Here is a 16,915-nt window from a genome sequence, read left to right as displayed (position 1 = left end):
TCGAAAAAACGAATAAGCTTAAAAGAAATTTTCGTTATCAGTACATTATGAAAATGCCTTCATCCGATCCGTATCGTACCCATTAACACCCCTAATTCTAGTCTCTCTCTGTTGTAGATGGGTCCCACTCTAGCTACTTTCGCTTTGAATCTTTTTTTGCAAGGCGGTGGCCTACTTCTAAAAAAAAGAGAATTGAAAACAACGAAACAATGTGATCCAGAAGGAAGAAAGGGTTGAGATTAGCTTTCCAAGTGGAAATAATTTAAAAAAAGGGGTGCCTTTCGGCCGTTGGTTGGAATGGTCACCGCCAGATCTCGACCGTTCCCACGTGTTGTCCAACACCTCTACAATTATTTTTATTTCAGGTGAAATTTATCTCTCTTTTTTAATGGAAAGGCAGCGATTGTATGGCTGGCTTATCCCCCACACATCAACATATAAATTGAGCTGGAATTCCAATTCTACTTTCTCAAATCTCAATTAATGGCGATCATCTGCATGCACACCCTGAACGATAAAATAAAATAAATGTAGTCACAATTCATTAATATATAGAAGTATGAACAAACACACATGATAAGGTGCAATGCATTCTAAAAGAATATTATATGGGTAATTATTGATACACCCGTTTGATTGTTAAAACAATAATTTTTTGAGTATGTTGATGACATATATTGAAAGGTACATATATATATGAAATATTGTTAATCAAGAAAATGATTATGAAATTATATTCTACGTTAATTTTTGTCCATACCTTACTTTTAACATGAGTGGATGTCAAAAATATAGAAATACATACTTATGCAGTAGGCATTAAGAATTAGCCTTAGTCCAGTGATAAAGACACATATCCTCTGCCATGAGAGATTATGAGTTCGAAATTTATATAATTTTTTTTTGTTATAATAAAAGTTTAAAAAGAGTGTTAGATAACTTGACCTCAAACTCTCTCATTTAAAAAATACTTATGCATTGACTCAGTACAAGCAAGGGCGGACCCACCTTGAGCCGGAGGGAGGGGGGACAATCGCCCCCCATGAATTTTGAAATTCAGTGAAAAAATATGGGTCCGGTACCACTTTGTTTTTCCCTGAAAATTGTTTTGTCCCTCTTTAAAACTGAAATACCTGCTAGGACAGTTAAAAAACATTGTTAATGGAAAATTTTGTTGTTTTTATAGAATTTTTATAGAAATTTGCAGGTCCGGATCAACTTTGTTATTTTTTAATATGTAAAATAATATTATCTTGTTGTTTTATTATGTAAGACTATACCATTTTTATTATGTTAGATTGTTTTTTATGTAGTATCTGATTAATTAATGAGTTTGAATCTCATAAGCTATTTGAACCCGATTCATGTTCCTTCTTGACAGAAATTCTGCATTGCCTGGCTGAAATTTCTCTCTTTTTTAATGGAAAGGCAGCGATTGTATGGCTGGCTCATCCCCCACATATCAAAATATAAATTGAGCTGGAATTCCAGTTCTACTTTCTCAATTAATGGCGATCATCTGCTCACCCTCAACACAATAAGATAAAATAATTGTATTTTAGAAAAGTTATGTGCGAATTTTTTTATGTACCAGTTTGATTCTTCAAAAAATTATTTTATGAGCGTGTGAAAGACATACACTAGACATTGTTTGGCAATTTCGATGATCTTTAAATCGTAAATGTAGTCACAATTATATGTGTAATTATTGATACACCCGTTTGATTGTTAAAAAAATAATTTTATTTGTATGTAGATGACAAATATTGAAAGGTACAATATGAAATATTGTTAATCAAGAAAATAATCATAAAATTATCTTCGAATGTGGAAATAAATGCTTGTGCATTAAGAATCAGTTTTTGGTCTAGACGCATATCTTCGAATGTGAGAAGTTATGGATCCGAAATTTAGATTGAGAAAATCTTTTGTTGTAATAACAAAGTTTGAAAAAAGTATTGGGTGGCTTGACCTCAAACATTCTCATTAAAAAAAAAATGCTAATGCATTGACCCGGTACAGGAGTTCTCACAAGGAGAATAGAAAGCAAAACTGTATTTCTATGCTCTTGTTGGCCCACCATTCAGTCATTAACACTACCAAGAATAAGCTTTATGCTTATATGCGATTTTATATGGCGCGCATGATGTAATGAGAAAATATATATGGTGTTTCAACTTCTTCTTCTGAACTAGATATGATGTTCTATTTTTCAAAGTTGCCCGCCCCCCCCCCCCCCCCCCCCCCCCCCCTCCATCCCCACCCACATGCACACACACACACACACACACATATATATATATATAGAGTTAGGCTGGGGTGCTATGGATAGCATAGTGGCCTCTATGCTATGGCTCAATATTCGAGTTTTCAAAATCCAAACGGTTGATCCGAACCGTTCATCTTATTCTCCATATTAATATCTGCTTGGAGACCAAATTTTATAATTTTCTGAATTTTTTTACTATTTATTAAGCCACTTTGAAAATCGCTAATCCAACGGTTTTACTGTTTTGTGCAGCCACCGTTGGATCAACAATTTTGTAAAATACTTAATAAATAGTAAAAAAATTCAGAAAAATGTAAAATTTGGTCTCCAAGCAGATATTAATATGGAGAATAAGATGAACGGTTCGGATTGACCGTTTGGATTTTGAAAACTCGAATATTGAGCCGTAGCATAGAGGCCACTATACTATCCATAGCACCCCAGCCTAACTCTATATATATATATAGTAAGGCTTGGGCTCTATGAGTGCTATGGATATCATAAGGTCATCCGTACTACAACCTTAAAAACCTATCGTATAAACTTCAAACTTCAAACTTCAATTTAAATAGTTCAATAAATTGGTTATATAATAAACTTGTAGAATACTAATTTTTACTATTTTTTATGATTTATGAAAGATGGCAAAAAATAGCTTAAAATATTGATAATTTTCTTTTATTTTTAAGCTATTATTGGCCATATTTCATAAATCATAAAAAATAATAAAAATTAGTATTCTACAAGTTTATTATATAACTAATTTATTGAACTACTTAAATTGAAGTTTGAACTTTATACGATATGTTTTTGATACCGTAGCACGAATGACTTACTCTATACGAGTGAGGCTACCATACATTGCAATGCATAAGCATTTTTGTGCATTGGACCATAAATCATCGGATTCAAAGTTCAAATGACCGATCCAAACCGTTCATCTTGTTCTCCATATTAATATGTGTTTGGAGACCAAATTTTATATTTTTTGGAATTTTTTTTACTATTTATTAAGCCACTTTAAAAATCGCTGATCCAATGGTAACAGTAAAATAAAAAAGCACCGCTGGATCAGCGATTTTCAAAGTGGCTTAATAAATAGTAAAACAATTCCCAAATATGTAAAATTTGGTCTCCAAACACATATTAATATGGACAACAAGATGAACGGTTTGGATCGGTCATTTGGACTTTGAATCCGGTGATTTATAGTCCAATGCACAAAAATGCGTATGCATTGCAATGAATGGTAGTCTTACTCTATATATATATAGAGAGAGATAGATAGATAGATATATATATAGTTGGGCTATGGTGCTTCGCGAAGTAAAATGAGTGTTTTACTTCACGTCTATATTTTGCAATTTTAAAGTTCAAAATGTCGATCCAAACCGTTCAAGTTGATCTCCATATTAAATTGTGCTTGGAGACCAAATTTTACATTTTTTGGAAATTTTTCACTATTTATTTAGAATTTTTGAAAATCGTTGTATTTTAAAAAATTCTAGATCATCAAAAACAACGATTTTCAAAAATTCTAAAGAAATAGTAAAAGGTTTCAAAAAAATGAAAAATTTGGTCTCCAAGCACAATTTAATATAGAGATCAACTTGAACGGTTCGGATCGACGTTTTGAACTTTAAAATCGCAAAATATAGACGTGAAGTAAAACCCTCGTTTTACTTCGCGAAGCACCGTAGCCCAATTCTCGCTCTCTCTCTCTCTCTCTATATATATATATATATATATATATATATATATATAGAGAGAGAGAGAGAGGAGCTACGGTGAACTATAGAGTAAAACACGTTTATACTCCACGCAATATCTTCATTTTCAAAGTTCAAATAGCTGATTCGAACCTTCCAACATGTTCTTCATAATAAAATATGCTTGGAAACTAAATTTTATATTTTTTGGAATTTTTTTACTATTTATTAAGCCAATTTGAAAATCTAAAAATCCGGATGAACAGTAAAAAAGTAAAAATTTCTGGACTATCGGATCGGTGATTTTCAAAGTGGCTTAATAAATAGTAAAAAAATTTCCAAAAAATGTAAAATTTGGTCTCCAAGCACATTTCAATATGGAGATCATGTTGAGAGGTTCGGATCGGTTGTTTGGATTTTCAAAATGAATTTTTTTTGCCATGGAGTAAAAAACCTTTTTTACTCTATAGCTCACCATAGCTCATATCTCTCTCTCTCTCTCTATATATATATATAGAGTACGGCTAATGCGCTTCTACTAGTATATCAACAATATACTTTTGGCCTCTAAAATCTATCGAATCAACTTCAAATGACAAATCTAAACCGTTCAAACCAATGTCCTTAACGAGAGCTTCGTTTCCATATAAAAAAAATTAAGTTTCGAATTTATTTACTATCAAGTCAAGAGGTCAAAAGATGAAGGATTTTGTGTGCATTTTAATGCACTATTTTGGTCATTTTTTTGACCATTTGACTTGATAGTAAATAAATTCGAAAATTATTATTTTTTATATGAAAACGAAGCTCTCGTTAAGGAGATTGGTTTGAACGGTTCGGATTTCTCATTTGAAATCGATTCGATAGATTTTAAAAGCCTAAAGTATATTGTTGATATACTAGAGGGAGCGCGTTAGCCGTACTCATATATATATATATATAGAGTAAGGCTTGGGTGCTATGGATAGCATAGAGTGCTACGGTGCTACGGCTCAATATTTGAGTTTTTAAAATCCTAACGGTCGATCCGAATCGTTCATCTTGTTCTCCATATTAATATGTGTTTGGAGACCAAATATTACATTTTTTGGAAAATTTTTACTATTTTTTTAGATAGGTAGAAAATCAAATATCTGAATGGTGCAAAAAATTTTAGATCAAGTGATTTTCTACCTAGCTAAAAAAATAGTAAAAATTTTCCAAAAAATGTAAAATTTGGTCTCCAAATACATATTAATATGGAGAACAAGATGAACGGTTCGGATCAACCATTAGGATTTTGAAAACTCGAATATTGAGCCGTAGCACCGTAGCCTTCTATGCTATCCATAGCACCCAAGCCTTGCTCTATATATATATATATATATATATATTTTTTTTTTTCTGAGTCAGATAACTACTTTATGAACCTATGTACTTCAATTATTCTTTACAAATGTTTTTCATGTACCTTTAAATATACACTCAAATATTACAAAATGTATGTTTGTCTCTATTTATTGCTACACGACAACTATCATATTTTTCAAATGGGTAGGAGATCTCAATATATAGTTGTCTTGATTTTCCAGACTAATTTTCTTAATGTTTCAAAACATATACTTGACTATTACATATTAGTATATTACACAGTTTTTTGTTTTCAATTTCCACTCTTTATGATCCAATCCATTTCTAAAATTACACTTGATTAGTGCATATTTATATACATGAATATATATACACATTAATATTGTAAGAGGCACATTAATTATCATAGAATAAATTTTGTTATTCTTTCTTTTTTTAAACTTGACAAAAAAACAATTAAAGGCATTTAGAAAGTGAGGATTTAGATGATTTATTTATTTATTTATTTATTTATTTTTATATCGAGTTCCACAATAGTTAATATATAGAGTTTAATACTAGTTTATATATTAAATTAACAATATTAGTAGAAATTTGGATTTATTCTTTGAATTTTTCTTCATTGAATTGCATATTATTCAATTTTTCTATACAATGTTAACTATATTTCTTTTACAAAATCAACAATTTGGATTCGACATTTGAATCTTAAAATTAAAAATATAATTAGAAGGTAAATTTGTGATATTTTGTGTTCCTAAAAATTTATAGCACTGAAATCCTCCTTTTTTGTTTCAAAGTACTTGAGGCCCTCAATTGGGAAGGTGACAAAATAGTTATATTTTCAAAGTATAATATTTTGAATCAATAATTTTTTCACACAGAAACCAATATTTTAGCCACTAAATTAAATTAAATTTTTTAAAATGAAGTAATAGTTTTGATAAAAAAAAGTTCAGCTCAAATTTTATATATTATTTAATTAGTATACAATTTTTGAATGGTCTTAGCAACATCTCTCCATTCAAGCTATGTGTCCTCTGTATATTCACATTAATACTTGTTAATGACTTTGTCAATGCATTATCAAATCAAACAAAGTTTTGGTGTACAGAGGAAAGTTTGACCAATAATTGTTTTAGAAAAGTTATACTACAAATTATTAAATGTTTTCAGTGATCAATTTCTCTTAATTTAAAAAAAAAAATACACAAGTACTTAGATCATTTGACGTCCGTATATATATAGCATATCATCTTAGTTGTATATATTCATGTGTCCTGAATTTATGTTTTGTTTTTATCAAATAATTAAAAAAATAATGGTTCTGATTAATAAAATGGTTTCTTCCCAGCCGCCCATTATGTCATTTAAAAGATTTGATGCTGACCTATTTATGTTGTTGACTTTTCTCATTTTATCATCTCAGAGGGGGCAGTTTAATTAATATAAGATCAAATTTGGTCTGATGTTTGATTAGATTCGTTCGATCTGCATAAAGGGGAAAATAATCCGTTTTTTTCTCATTCAATCGTTCAAATTACTCATGTGCAAATCTTAACGAAGATCAACGGTTGAATAAGAAAAAATAAGTTTATGATTTTCTAAAGGAAAAACAGCAAATGCCATTCTACATAAAGATTCGTGTAAACTTGATGCAAAGTTGTCAGCATAAATCTTGATACAGATCAGACTGTCGCGATCTGACATAAAACCATTTTGGTTTGATACCCATTAAACTGCCCCCAATTCTTATCAGCTCTGTCCACTAAGAGCATGTTTAATCAGATGGTTTTGTGCATTCAACATAATTTATTTTTTAATTGCCAACAACATATATATTGATAAAAAAAGTTTATTTACATATCCTAAATATACAAATTATCCCACATCTATACAAAGGAGTTAGTTTGATTCTCATCACAACCTCTTGTCAAGATCCTGTAATATTTTTCTAATGTTTATTCGCCAATTCTCTATCTCAAATGACGGTGATAAGCCGATGCACTGTCTTTCCCTCTTTGCTAAAAATAGTCTCATATTCCTCTCCCACCAGCGTGGAAACCAATAGAGACCGATTTTTTTAAAAATACCCTCCAAAAAAAATATTTTATTAAAAATAACCAGGTTTCAGCCAAATTTTTAAAACTACCCAAACCGCGGATTTTTTCCGCGACTCGGAATTTTTATTCCGGGCCGCGGAAAAAATTCGCGCCCCGAAAAAAAAAAAATTTAATTTTTTTTCCGAGCGCGGATATTATCCGCGGCCCGGATTTTTTTTTTTTTTTTTTTAGAGTTTGGAGTTGGGAAAATAATGTTTTTTTTTTGGAATTTTTTGTCCAACTTTGCACCTCTTATTAACATATCAAAACACCTCCAAAAAGCATGAAAATTTACCGACATGCATTCTTGACTTCATAGAATAAGACTGTAAAGTTTCATACAAAATCTCAAAACAGATCGTGAGATATCGGCTCTCAAAAATTGTCCGAACTGCTGAAGGAGTGCTTCTGAGTCCAAATTTGCACGTCTGGTTAACATATCAAAGCACCTTCAAAAATCATGAAAATTTACCGACATACATTCTTGACTTCATAGAACAAGACTGTGAAGTTTCATACAAAATATCAAAACAGATCGTGAGATATCGGCTCTCAAAAATTGCCCGAACTGCTGAAGGAGTGCTTCTGAGCCCAACTTTTGCACCTCTGGTTAACATATCAAAGCACCTTCAAAAATCATGAAAATTTACCGACATGCATTCTTGACTTCATAGAACAAGACTGTGTAGTTTCATACAAAATATCAAAACAGATTGTGAGATATCGGCTCTCAACAATTGCCCGAACTATTGAAGGAGTGCTTCTGAGTCCAACTTTGCACCTCTGATTAACATATCAAAACACCTTAAAAAATTATGAAAATTTACCGACATGTATTATTGACTTCATAGAATAAGACTGTGAAGTTTCATAAAAAATCTCAAAACAAATCGTGAGATAATGAAACATAACAAAACTGAAAACTCAAACATAATAAAACATATACTAAGAAGATAATAAAACTGAACACAACAAATCAAAACTCAAATATAAAAAAATTGAACTCTCTCTGAAGGAGTGCTTCTGAGCCCAAATTTGCACATCTGATTAACATATCAAAACACTTTCAAAAATCATGAAGCACTCCTTCAGCAGTTCTTCAGCAGTTCGGGCAATTTTTGAGAGCCGATATCTCACGATCTGTTTTGAGATTTTGTATGAAACTTCACAGTCTTATTCTATGAAGTCAAGAATGCATGTCGGTAAATTTTCATGATTTTTGAAGGTGCTTTGTTATGTTAACCAGAGGTGCAAAGTTGGACTCAGAAGCACTCCTTCAGCAGTTCGGGCAATTTTTGAGAGCCGATATCTCACGATCTGTTTTGAGATTTTGTATGAAACATCACAGTCTTTTTCTATGAAGTCAATAATGCATGTCGGTAAATTTTCATAATTTTTGAAGGTGCTTTGGTATGTTAACCAGAGGTGCAAAGTTGGACTCAGAAGCACTCCTTCAGCAGTTCGGGCAATTTTTGAGAGTCGATATCTCACGATCTGTTTTCAGATTTTATATGAAACTTTACAGTCTTATTCTATGAAGTCAAGAATGCATGTCAGTAAATTTTCATGTTTTTTGGAGGTGTTTTGATATGTTAATAAGAGGTGCAAAGTTGGACAAAAATTTTCAAAAAAACATTATTTTCCAAACTCTAAAAAAAAAAAAAAAAAAAAAATCCGGGCCGCGGATAATATCCGCGCTCGGAAAAAAAAATTTTAAATATATATTTTTTTTTTCGGGGCGCGAATTTTTTCCGCGGCCCGGAATAAAAATTCCGGGTCGCGGAAAAAATCCGCAGTTTGGGTAGTTTTAAAAATTTGGCTGAAACATGGTTATTTTTAATAAAATATTTTTTTTGGAGGGTATTTTTAAAAAAATCGGCTGTTTGGATAACTAATTTAATTTTATTATTTGTAATGACAATTGTATTAAATTGAAGTGTTAATTTGAATTCTAACACAACTAGTTGAGTGATCTGCACGCGAAAAGAGTGCTAAAAAATCATCCATGTTTCATTGTCCATCCGGCCCCACCGGCTAGTCCGGATTGGAGCATGTTTTATTGTAAAGCGGTTGACAGCCCTGTTTACAAGTCATGTCATGAGCTTGTCTCGGTCTAGTGATATTTCATATTTTAAAATTTTATTATCTGAATTATATATTCAAAGAGGAGGGCTCCATATAATATCCTAACATTTTTATTTTTAATTTCAAAGTTTAAACAAATGATCTAAACAGCTAAATATGATATCTATGTTAAAATATAATTGGAGAACAAATTTTTTATATCTTTTGAAATTTTTTTACTATTTTATATTTTATGATATTCATTATCTTAAAATTAAAAAAAAAAAACTAACAAATTTGCAAGATTATAAAAAAAAAAAAAAAAAAAAATCTAACTTGTCCCGACAAAGTTGCGTCGCTAAGATAAGCATATATTCAAAATAGTTGAATAATTCTCAAAGTCAAGTCAAAAGATTTATTCTTCTCCCAAAAGTTACAAAAAGAGTTGCGAGGCAGAATTGTCTCCATTGCTGAAGCCTGAGGGAGCATTCTGAATTCTGAAGGAGAGGTATGGAAGAGGTGCATATGCATAGAGGCCTTTAAGACTGGAAGCCCACATAGAATAGATGGTGGTGCATAATGGGCCACGGCCCATTTGGCCTTATTTTGTTTCGGACAAGGCCTTAGTAGACCTTCCTTCAGATTCCTCAGTAGTCAGTAGGTTTTTACTTTTTGGTCATGTTCTATTTTCCTTGTGGCCTACCCACCTAATTCTTTCTTTCTATTTTTGATAAATTTTTTTATGAAAATGAATTATATTTGGGATTAAATAAAATATAAATATTTTCATGACATGCACCAATTGCATTCTTGTTCATACTAATTTAATTGTCATTCTTTCAGCTATACTTTCTTTTTAGTATTAGCAAAATCTTGTAAATTTTCTATAAGTTAGTTCTGGAACCAATATACTCAAGATTTCCATTTTATTTTTTTAATCTTTGAAATAATAATATCAGACTATTTTGTAATGCATGAAGCAATTCTTTTCTATAAAAATTCTTTTCTATAAATTTGATATTCAGCCAACAAAAATATATTTGAATAAATATACATATTATGAAAAGGGAAAGAGATGGAATAACTTTGATTATGGTTGGAATATTTTTAGTGCTTCTGTATGAATCACTATCTACTTTAATATATTAAATAAAAGACAACTTCTAATTTTAAATATTTGCAATAAAAATTTAAACTGAATTTCACACTTATGTTTCCACCCAGAGAACATTCTTCATAATATTATAAAAAATATTCATGGTAAATAAACTAAGAATCAGTAAGTTGGACCTATATAAAATGGTCTTACTAATTACAAGCTAATCAGAAATATCTCAATTTTGGAAGCCAAAGAAGTAAAATGTAGAGAATTACATCTAATTCGGTTAATTAAAAACATGATTTTTTATGTGAAAGATCATAAAATTTTTTTGAAAAAACAGTAGAAGTGTTGAAGAAAATCCTAATTTTAGCCTCCATTATTTTAACCGGAAATTAGCGCTCCTCACAGCTCAAAGTGGACCTGCATATAATAACATATCATATTTTTAATATTTATGAATAAATTTTTGAAGTGTAATTTTGGGTCTTTACCATTGTCAATTTCATGTCAGTAATAATAATTTTTATTTCATTTTAATTCATTTAGTTTAATGTTAATTCAAGAATCAAACATGTAGTTCCAGTAAATCAAATAAATCACATTGTATGGCAAAATATGAGGAATACTGTACTGTAAAGATACATTATTAACTGCTTAGTAGGCAACAAAACAGTACTTGCTAAGAGACCTTTCCGAAGTTAAAAAAAATGCTTACATGAGAAGAAAGTATCAGTACTGTAAAAAGAAAGTAGAAACAAAAGACTTGGTTTTGTAATGCACAAAACTATATACTCAGGACTGGTACCAGATAGTTGGTACCTTTTCATTTAGCTGTTGATTTCAATGAAATTAATGGGTCTTTACCCACTTTTATCAAAATAAATAAATAAATACATACAACAACGAGGTTGTGCACATTGCCCCGGCCTGTGCGCAACTCCAATTTTAGCCATGTCTACAGCTTCCCCAGATGATATTCCTTCCTGCCAAACATAATTTAAAATAGGTTAAATATTCAACTTCAAGTATGGTTATCTTTTACCAGTAAACAGGGTTTTTGAACTCCAAATTGGTTGTAAAGGCCTCCCTGAGGTCTAAATTAATATGCCGTCAGAGACGGACTCAGGATTTCCGTCAAGGTATGGCAAAGAGTAGTGTGCACCAGTACGCTAAATAACACTGGTATTGGCTGGTACCAGTGCCAGAAACAGCCAATCGAGTTCAAATAACTAATCGGGTTCAAGCTTCAAACCCATTAGCTATTCGGGTTTAAAAAAAGGAATTTGTTGGCTGCGCCGGAGATTTTAGGCTCAACAGGTTAGGGCAAAGTCTTTTCCTGTGTAGAGCAAGAGCCTAATATCATATACCCGAAAATCTGTTTTTAAAATCCAGGGCCAATGTGGATCCACCCTGTATGCCGTGAAGTTTTCAACACCTGTTTTGATAGCCTTTAATTTCTTTTTTTTTTTTTTTTGCTATTTGACAGCAGGGAACTTACTATCTGTATTCAAGGAATGCATTGCCCTGATAAATCTATGCTATTATTTCCTTTTTGTTAGTTATATGTTGTAACAAAATTTGATCATTCATTCTGATCCCAATGGTTCTAGATGGAGCTCCATAATTTCTTCCACTGGCAAGCTCTCTTTGGTCTTATACATTTACCTGGGGGCTGGGTGGTTTAAATTATGGGGGCGAGTATGAGGGGAAAAGGGGCTAAATTCTTAATAAGTAAATAAATAAAATAAATAAAATTTTATGCATCAGTACTGTCTATTTCCCCTTATAAATAAATAAAAAAATAAAATTTTCAGCCTCTCCAATTTCAAGTTTCTGACTCTGTCCTGATGTTGTTAGAGTGTTGTTAGAAAAAAACTATTTATATCATCCTACTTTCAAACATACTCTTAAGGTCATTTTTTTTATTTTTATTAAAGGGCCCCGGTGCACTCCAACATCATTTTAGATGCTATTCTCGAGAATTGAACCTGCATCATCTTAGAAGAGAGACGAGGGCTCGTGCCATTGCACCAAGCCCACGGTTCTAAATAGTTTTTATTTTAATTGGCCGTAGCGTGCCTTTTTAAAATAGATACTCAAGATTAAATTTTAATAGTGAAAAAATTGGTAACAATGATTGAAAAAAAGAGAAACAGTGAGGTCATGTGGGCTATGAAGAAACCATGACCCCTGGGTTCGGATCCAAACCTTGATTGGGTCAATAGTGGGCTCGTTAACGGGCTTTACCTGAGGCCCCAACAAAACCAAACAAACATTAAGTTCAAAATGGTCCTCACTATCAGTATGACATGCACCAGCACTTTATTATTCTGACAGAAGCTAAGACAGTAATAGCAAAAATAGATCCAATGATGTAAAAAGATTGCATAATCACTACTCAAAAACCATGTTCTCCGCCTCCTTTTTGAGTGATTCGAAAAGCACGGACGAAAGATAGCGCTCGCCAAAGCTCGGGAAAATAACCTGCACGGAATATCACCAAACATCCTTAAAGAATATATTCGATTCTGAGGTCAAAAAAATATATTCACGCTTATAAATTTCGGGCATGTCCCAATGACATGTATAAATTAAGGATCAAAGTTTGATAATGTTACTACACAATATATATTCGTTTCGAAGATCAAATAATCAATTTGAACCATTCAACGTGATCTCCATATGAAAATGTAAAATTTGATCTACATGTTAAATTTTATATAGAGATCATGTTGAATGGTCTAGATCGATTGTTTTGACTTTAAAAATGGAGATATTGATCCACAGTACAGACTATTATGCAGTATGCATAGTACCATAGCCTTATTAGTATTTGGTAAAAAGACCATTTTATCAGTACTGTAAAAAACATGAAACAAAAGACATACCACAACAAGTTTTCCTGCATTTTCTGGCCTACGTGCAACTTCAATTGCTGCAACTGTAGCTGCACCAGATGATATCCCAACCTGTCATAAAACATTTTAATAATTATTGATAATTATCTTCATGTACAAAATAAATTAAATCATCAAGATTAACACAGTTGTTTGCACAGATTCATCTTCTGTGCCATGCTATAAACATTGGAAAACCTAAGCATATAGAAAATGTTTTTATTTATACCCTTAATTAAACAGAAAACTAAACCAAGTACATCGCAACTCACCAAAAGCCCCTCCTTCAAGGCAAGCAGCTTTGCCATCTCGATTGCCTCTGCACTTGATACCTAATCAACACAACAAAATTCATTTAGTTAGTTTAGTACCATCTTTTGTTAGTTTTGCTTCTGGCCAATATAAATAAAATTTTCTTATGCAATTTCCCGAATCTTACCGGTATAATTTCATCTAAGAGGTCTGTTTGCAAAACACCTGGAATGAATCCAGCACCTATCCCCTGTATCTTATGCGCTCCTAATGCACAACAAAACGTAGAACATCAAATTAGGATTAGTAAATGTAGATAGGGAATGAGTGAGAGCGAGGAGGGGAATTATGAAATTACAAACCAGCACTTCCTCCAGATAAAACTGCACTCTCTGTTGGTTCCACCCCATACAGCTTCATCAAAATAATTAAAATTTATTTGGAATTTTGAACAAAAAAAATTATGTACTTGAAGCATACAATTTGAAGATAAATAATCAATTAGAGATCATTTACATTGATAGCAGATCAATTTGTATCAATTAACATATATAACAAATCATGTAATCAGGAAATATTTTAATGGCTCTTTAAATCTGGTAATCTATAAATAGGCACCATATAAGAGATGGAAATAATATCATAAATCAATAAAATTAATTTTTTCCTCTAAAATTTCAACAAATTTTTACCTTAATATTGGGGTTTCTCTCTTTGAGGTACCTTCCAGCACCGGTGATGGTACCACCAGTTCCAATGCCAGCTATAAGGATATCTATTTTACCACCAGTTCCTTGCCAGATCTCTGGCCCAGTAGTCTCATAGTGTATCTACAGAAATACAAGCACATGCATCACTGAATAAACAAGCAGAGTAAGTAACTACTAATTCAATGCAAAATGCAAATATTTTTATTTGTACAAACAACTTAAAACACCGTAGAGTATTTGCATACAGCAGCCATTTTCAAACAAAAAGGAGCAATCTTACAGAATTCTCTGAGGTACTTACAAATTTTTTTCTTGCGCAAAATTACCCTTTCACTTATCCTGTCACAAAATTATTGTTTATTGAATATAAATTTTTTTCACACCAAGCAATTTTAAAGTCAAAGGGACCAATAATTTATCTAATATTTTTTTTTTCTGTCACCAGTTGCTTGAGCAAGCATCACAAATCAATTATCAAGGTCCTTTAACAAACACTGATTAATAGGTCATTTTGCAAATTTCCCCAAACTCAATGATTAAATCTTTCTTTGAACTCACACTACCTTGGGGTTTGCTGGGTTTTCAAATTGCTGTAGGATATAAGAGTTGGGGATCTTGGCCGCCAATTCCTCGGCCTTTTGCACTGCACCTCTCATGCCAAGGGTGGGGTCCGTCAGCACCAGCTCAGCACCAAATGCCTTCAATAGAATGCGTCTCTCAAGACTCATCGATGCTGGCATCGTTATCTTTAGCTTGTATCCCTTTGCTGCTGCTATGAAGGCAAGCCCGATGCCCGTGTTGCCACTTGTCGGCTCAATCAATACACTCTTTAAAAGAAAAACAAAAAACAGTTTATTAAAATATCTTGCAAATTTTTCGTAGTAACAAAAAGCATTCAAAATTTGTCATACTTGTGATTAATGCCTAGTATTTATGGGTATTATTGTGATTAATAAGGAGGGAACCAACATTGAACTGCTTCTAGCAAATTTGGCTTTTATCATGGTGATTGTTCTATATCTAGTATCCAATTAGTTAATGAGTTTGAACCCGATTAGTGCTATCTTGACAGAAATCTTGAATCCGCCCCTGTGCGCAACTCAACAATGTTGGATGCTTTCTTCAAATACAGTAAAATATATGGTGTTATTTGCTAAACTAAACCTGATCTAGAATCACTAACCTTGCCTGGAACAATGAAGCCATTTTCCTCTGCATCTTTGATCATACTATAACCAATCCTGCAATTGAGAAAGAAAATGAAACTGAATTTCTGTTGTGCGCCTACAAAAAGCTCACTAGAAAGAAACAAATTACCCATTCTTTTATTCTATCTTTTGGAGGAAGATGGATTATACATTATAGATTTCTTATTTTACATTATTAGAATGAAGAAAATTGCTCAAAGAAAGGAAATGCAAAAAAATAATTAGCACCTATCCTTAACACTAGAGCATGGCTCCATGCTCTCAAGCTTTGCTGCAATGCGGGCCCCACATGCAGTCACCACCTTGTTCAAGTACACCAATGGTGTATTCCCAATCAACTACAATCAATTTCATAAAATTAGCTCATAATATCTCAGTCAAAAGTTGAAATCCGAGAAACTAAAAAGGAAAAGAAAATACAAATATATACTTCAGTGACATCCTTAGCAATTCCAGTTCCCACTGCAGCCATTACTATGTGTCCTATATATGAAAAGAAAAAAAAAATGTTAAGTCAAGTAAAAAATTGCTTCATTTTGACTAGATTACTTACAAGAGGAAAATCAAAGAACTAGAGGAAGGCGAGATGTATACCCTTATTTCGCTCAAGTTTTGGTGATAATGGTTCAAAGTTCAATATCTAACAAACCAACTTGAACATCGTGTGTGTGTGTATATATCAGATATGTGTTGAATTAATCCATTTATAAGTTTACCTCAGTCTTTTCACGTCTGCATGCGTGGAGTATCTATCTAACTCTTTCAAGGAAATATTATATCGTAGTTAATTTTAATAATAAATTAGTTGTTTTTAATATGGACAGTGATAACAATCCCCGCAGGTTTATCTCCGCATTTATCTCCGCAGATACTGCCAAAAAAAACATGGGGGACCGCTCAATCATTAATGAGCGTTTAAAAAACTGCGGGTATTTAACTTGAAGCATTAAAATATTTACCTTGAATTTGTCAGGTATTAAACCCTATGCAATGATCTCTATTTATGAAAAAATAAATCAATCCATTAATTGTCCCCGCACAAAATTTCATTTTTTTTTGAATCGTCCCCGCACAACTGGGGACCATTAAATATGGGGGGACCGCTCAATCATTAATGAGCGTTTAAAAAACTGTTAGTATTTAACTTGAAGCATCAAAGTATTTAAATTGAATTTATCAGGTATTAAACCCTATGCAATGATCTCTATTTATGAAAGAATAAATCAATCCATTAATTGTTTCCCCACAAAAT

At 32.1% G+C, this 16,915-nt stretch overlaps 1 protein-coding gene across 1 annotated transcript; it reads right to left on the bottom strand.

Annotated features, from left to right (window-relative positions):
- Positions 1 to 12,990: 12,990 nt before the first annotated feature.
- On the bottom strand, positions 12,991 to 16,143 carry LOC144555667 (cysteine synthase-like). The gene is made up of 10 exons (XM_078304070.1): positions 16,094 to 16,143; positions 15,892 to 16,001; positions 15,639 to 15,696; positions 15,019 to 15,282; positions 14,438 to 14,575; positions 14,108 to 14,159; positions 13,933 to 14,012; positions 13,766 to 13,825; positions 13,485 to 13,565; positions 12,991 to 13,080 (listed from the first exon to the last, which is right to left on the bottom strand). Exons 1-10 carry the CDS (start codon positions 16,133 to 16,135, stop codon positions 12,991 to 12,993), a joined length of 975 nt encoding a protein of 324 aa, XP_078160196.1. The 5' UTR covers positions 16,136 to 16,143.
- Positions 16,144 to 16,915: the final 772 nt, after the last annotated feature.

Source organism: Carex rostrata, chromosome 6 (genome assembly GCF_964058835.1).
Source record: "Carex rostrata chromosome 6, lpCarRost1.2, whole genome shotgun sequence".
Classification (NCBI taxonomy): domain Eukaryota; kingdom Viridiplantae; phylum Streptophyta; class Magnoliopsida; order Poales; family Cyperaceae; genus Carex; species Carex rostrata.
The sequence above is the reverse complement of the archived record's forward strand: the minus strand, read 5'-3'. Positions and strand labels throughout refer to the sequence as shown.

Coding starts and splice junctions, on each gene's coding strand:
- LOC144555667 (XM_078304070.1), bottom strand. CDS start 16,135: ATGGCTGCAGTGGGAACTGGAATTGCTAAGGATGTCACTGAA. Junction 15,697..15,891: donor TGCTCTAGTGTTAAGGATAG/GTGCTAATTATT, acceptor TCTCAATTGCAG/GATTGGTTATAGTATGATCA. Junction 14,160..14,437: donor AGAGAAACCCCAATATTAAG/GTAAAAATTTGT, acceptor ATTTTGATGAAG/CTGTATGGGGTGGAACCAAC.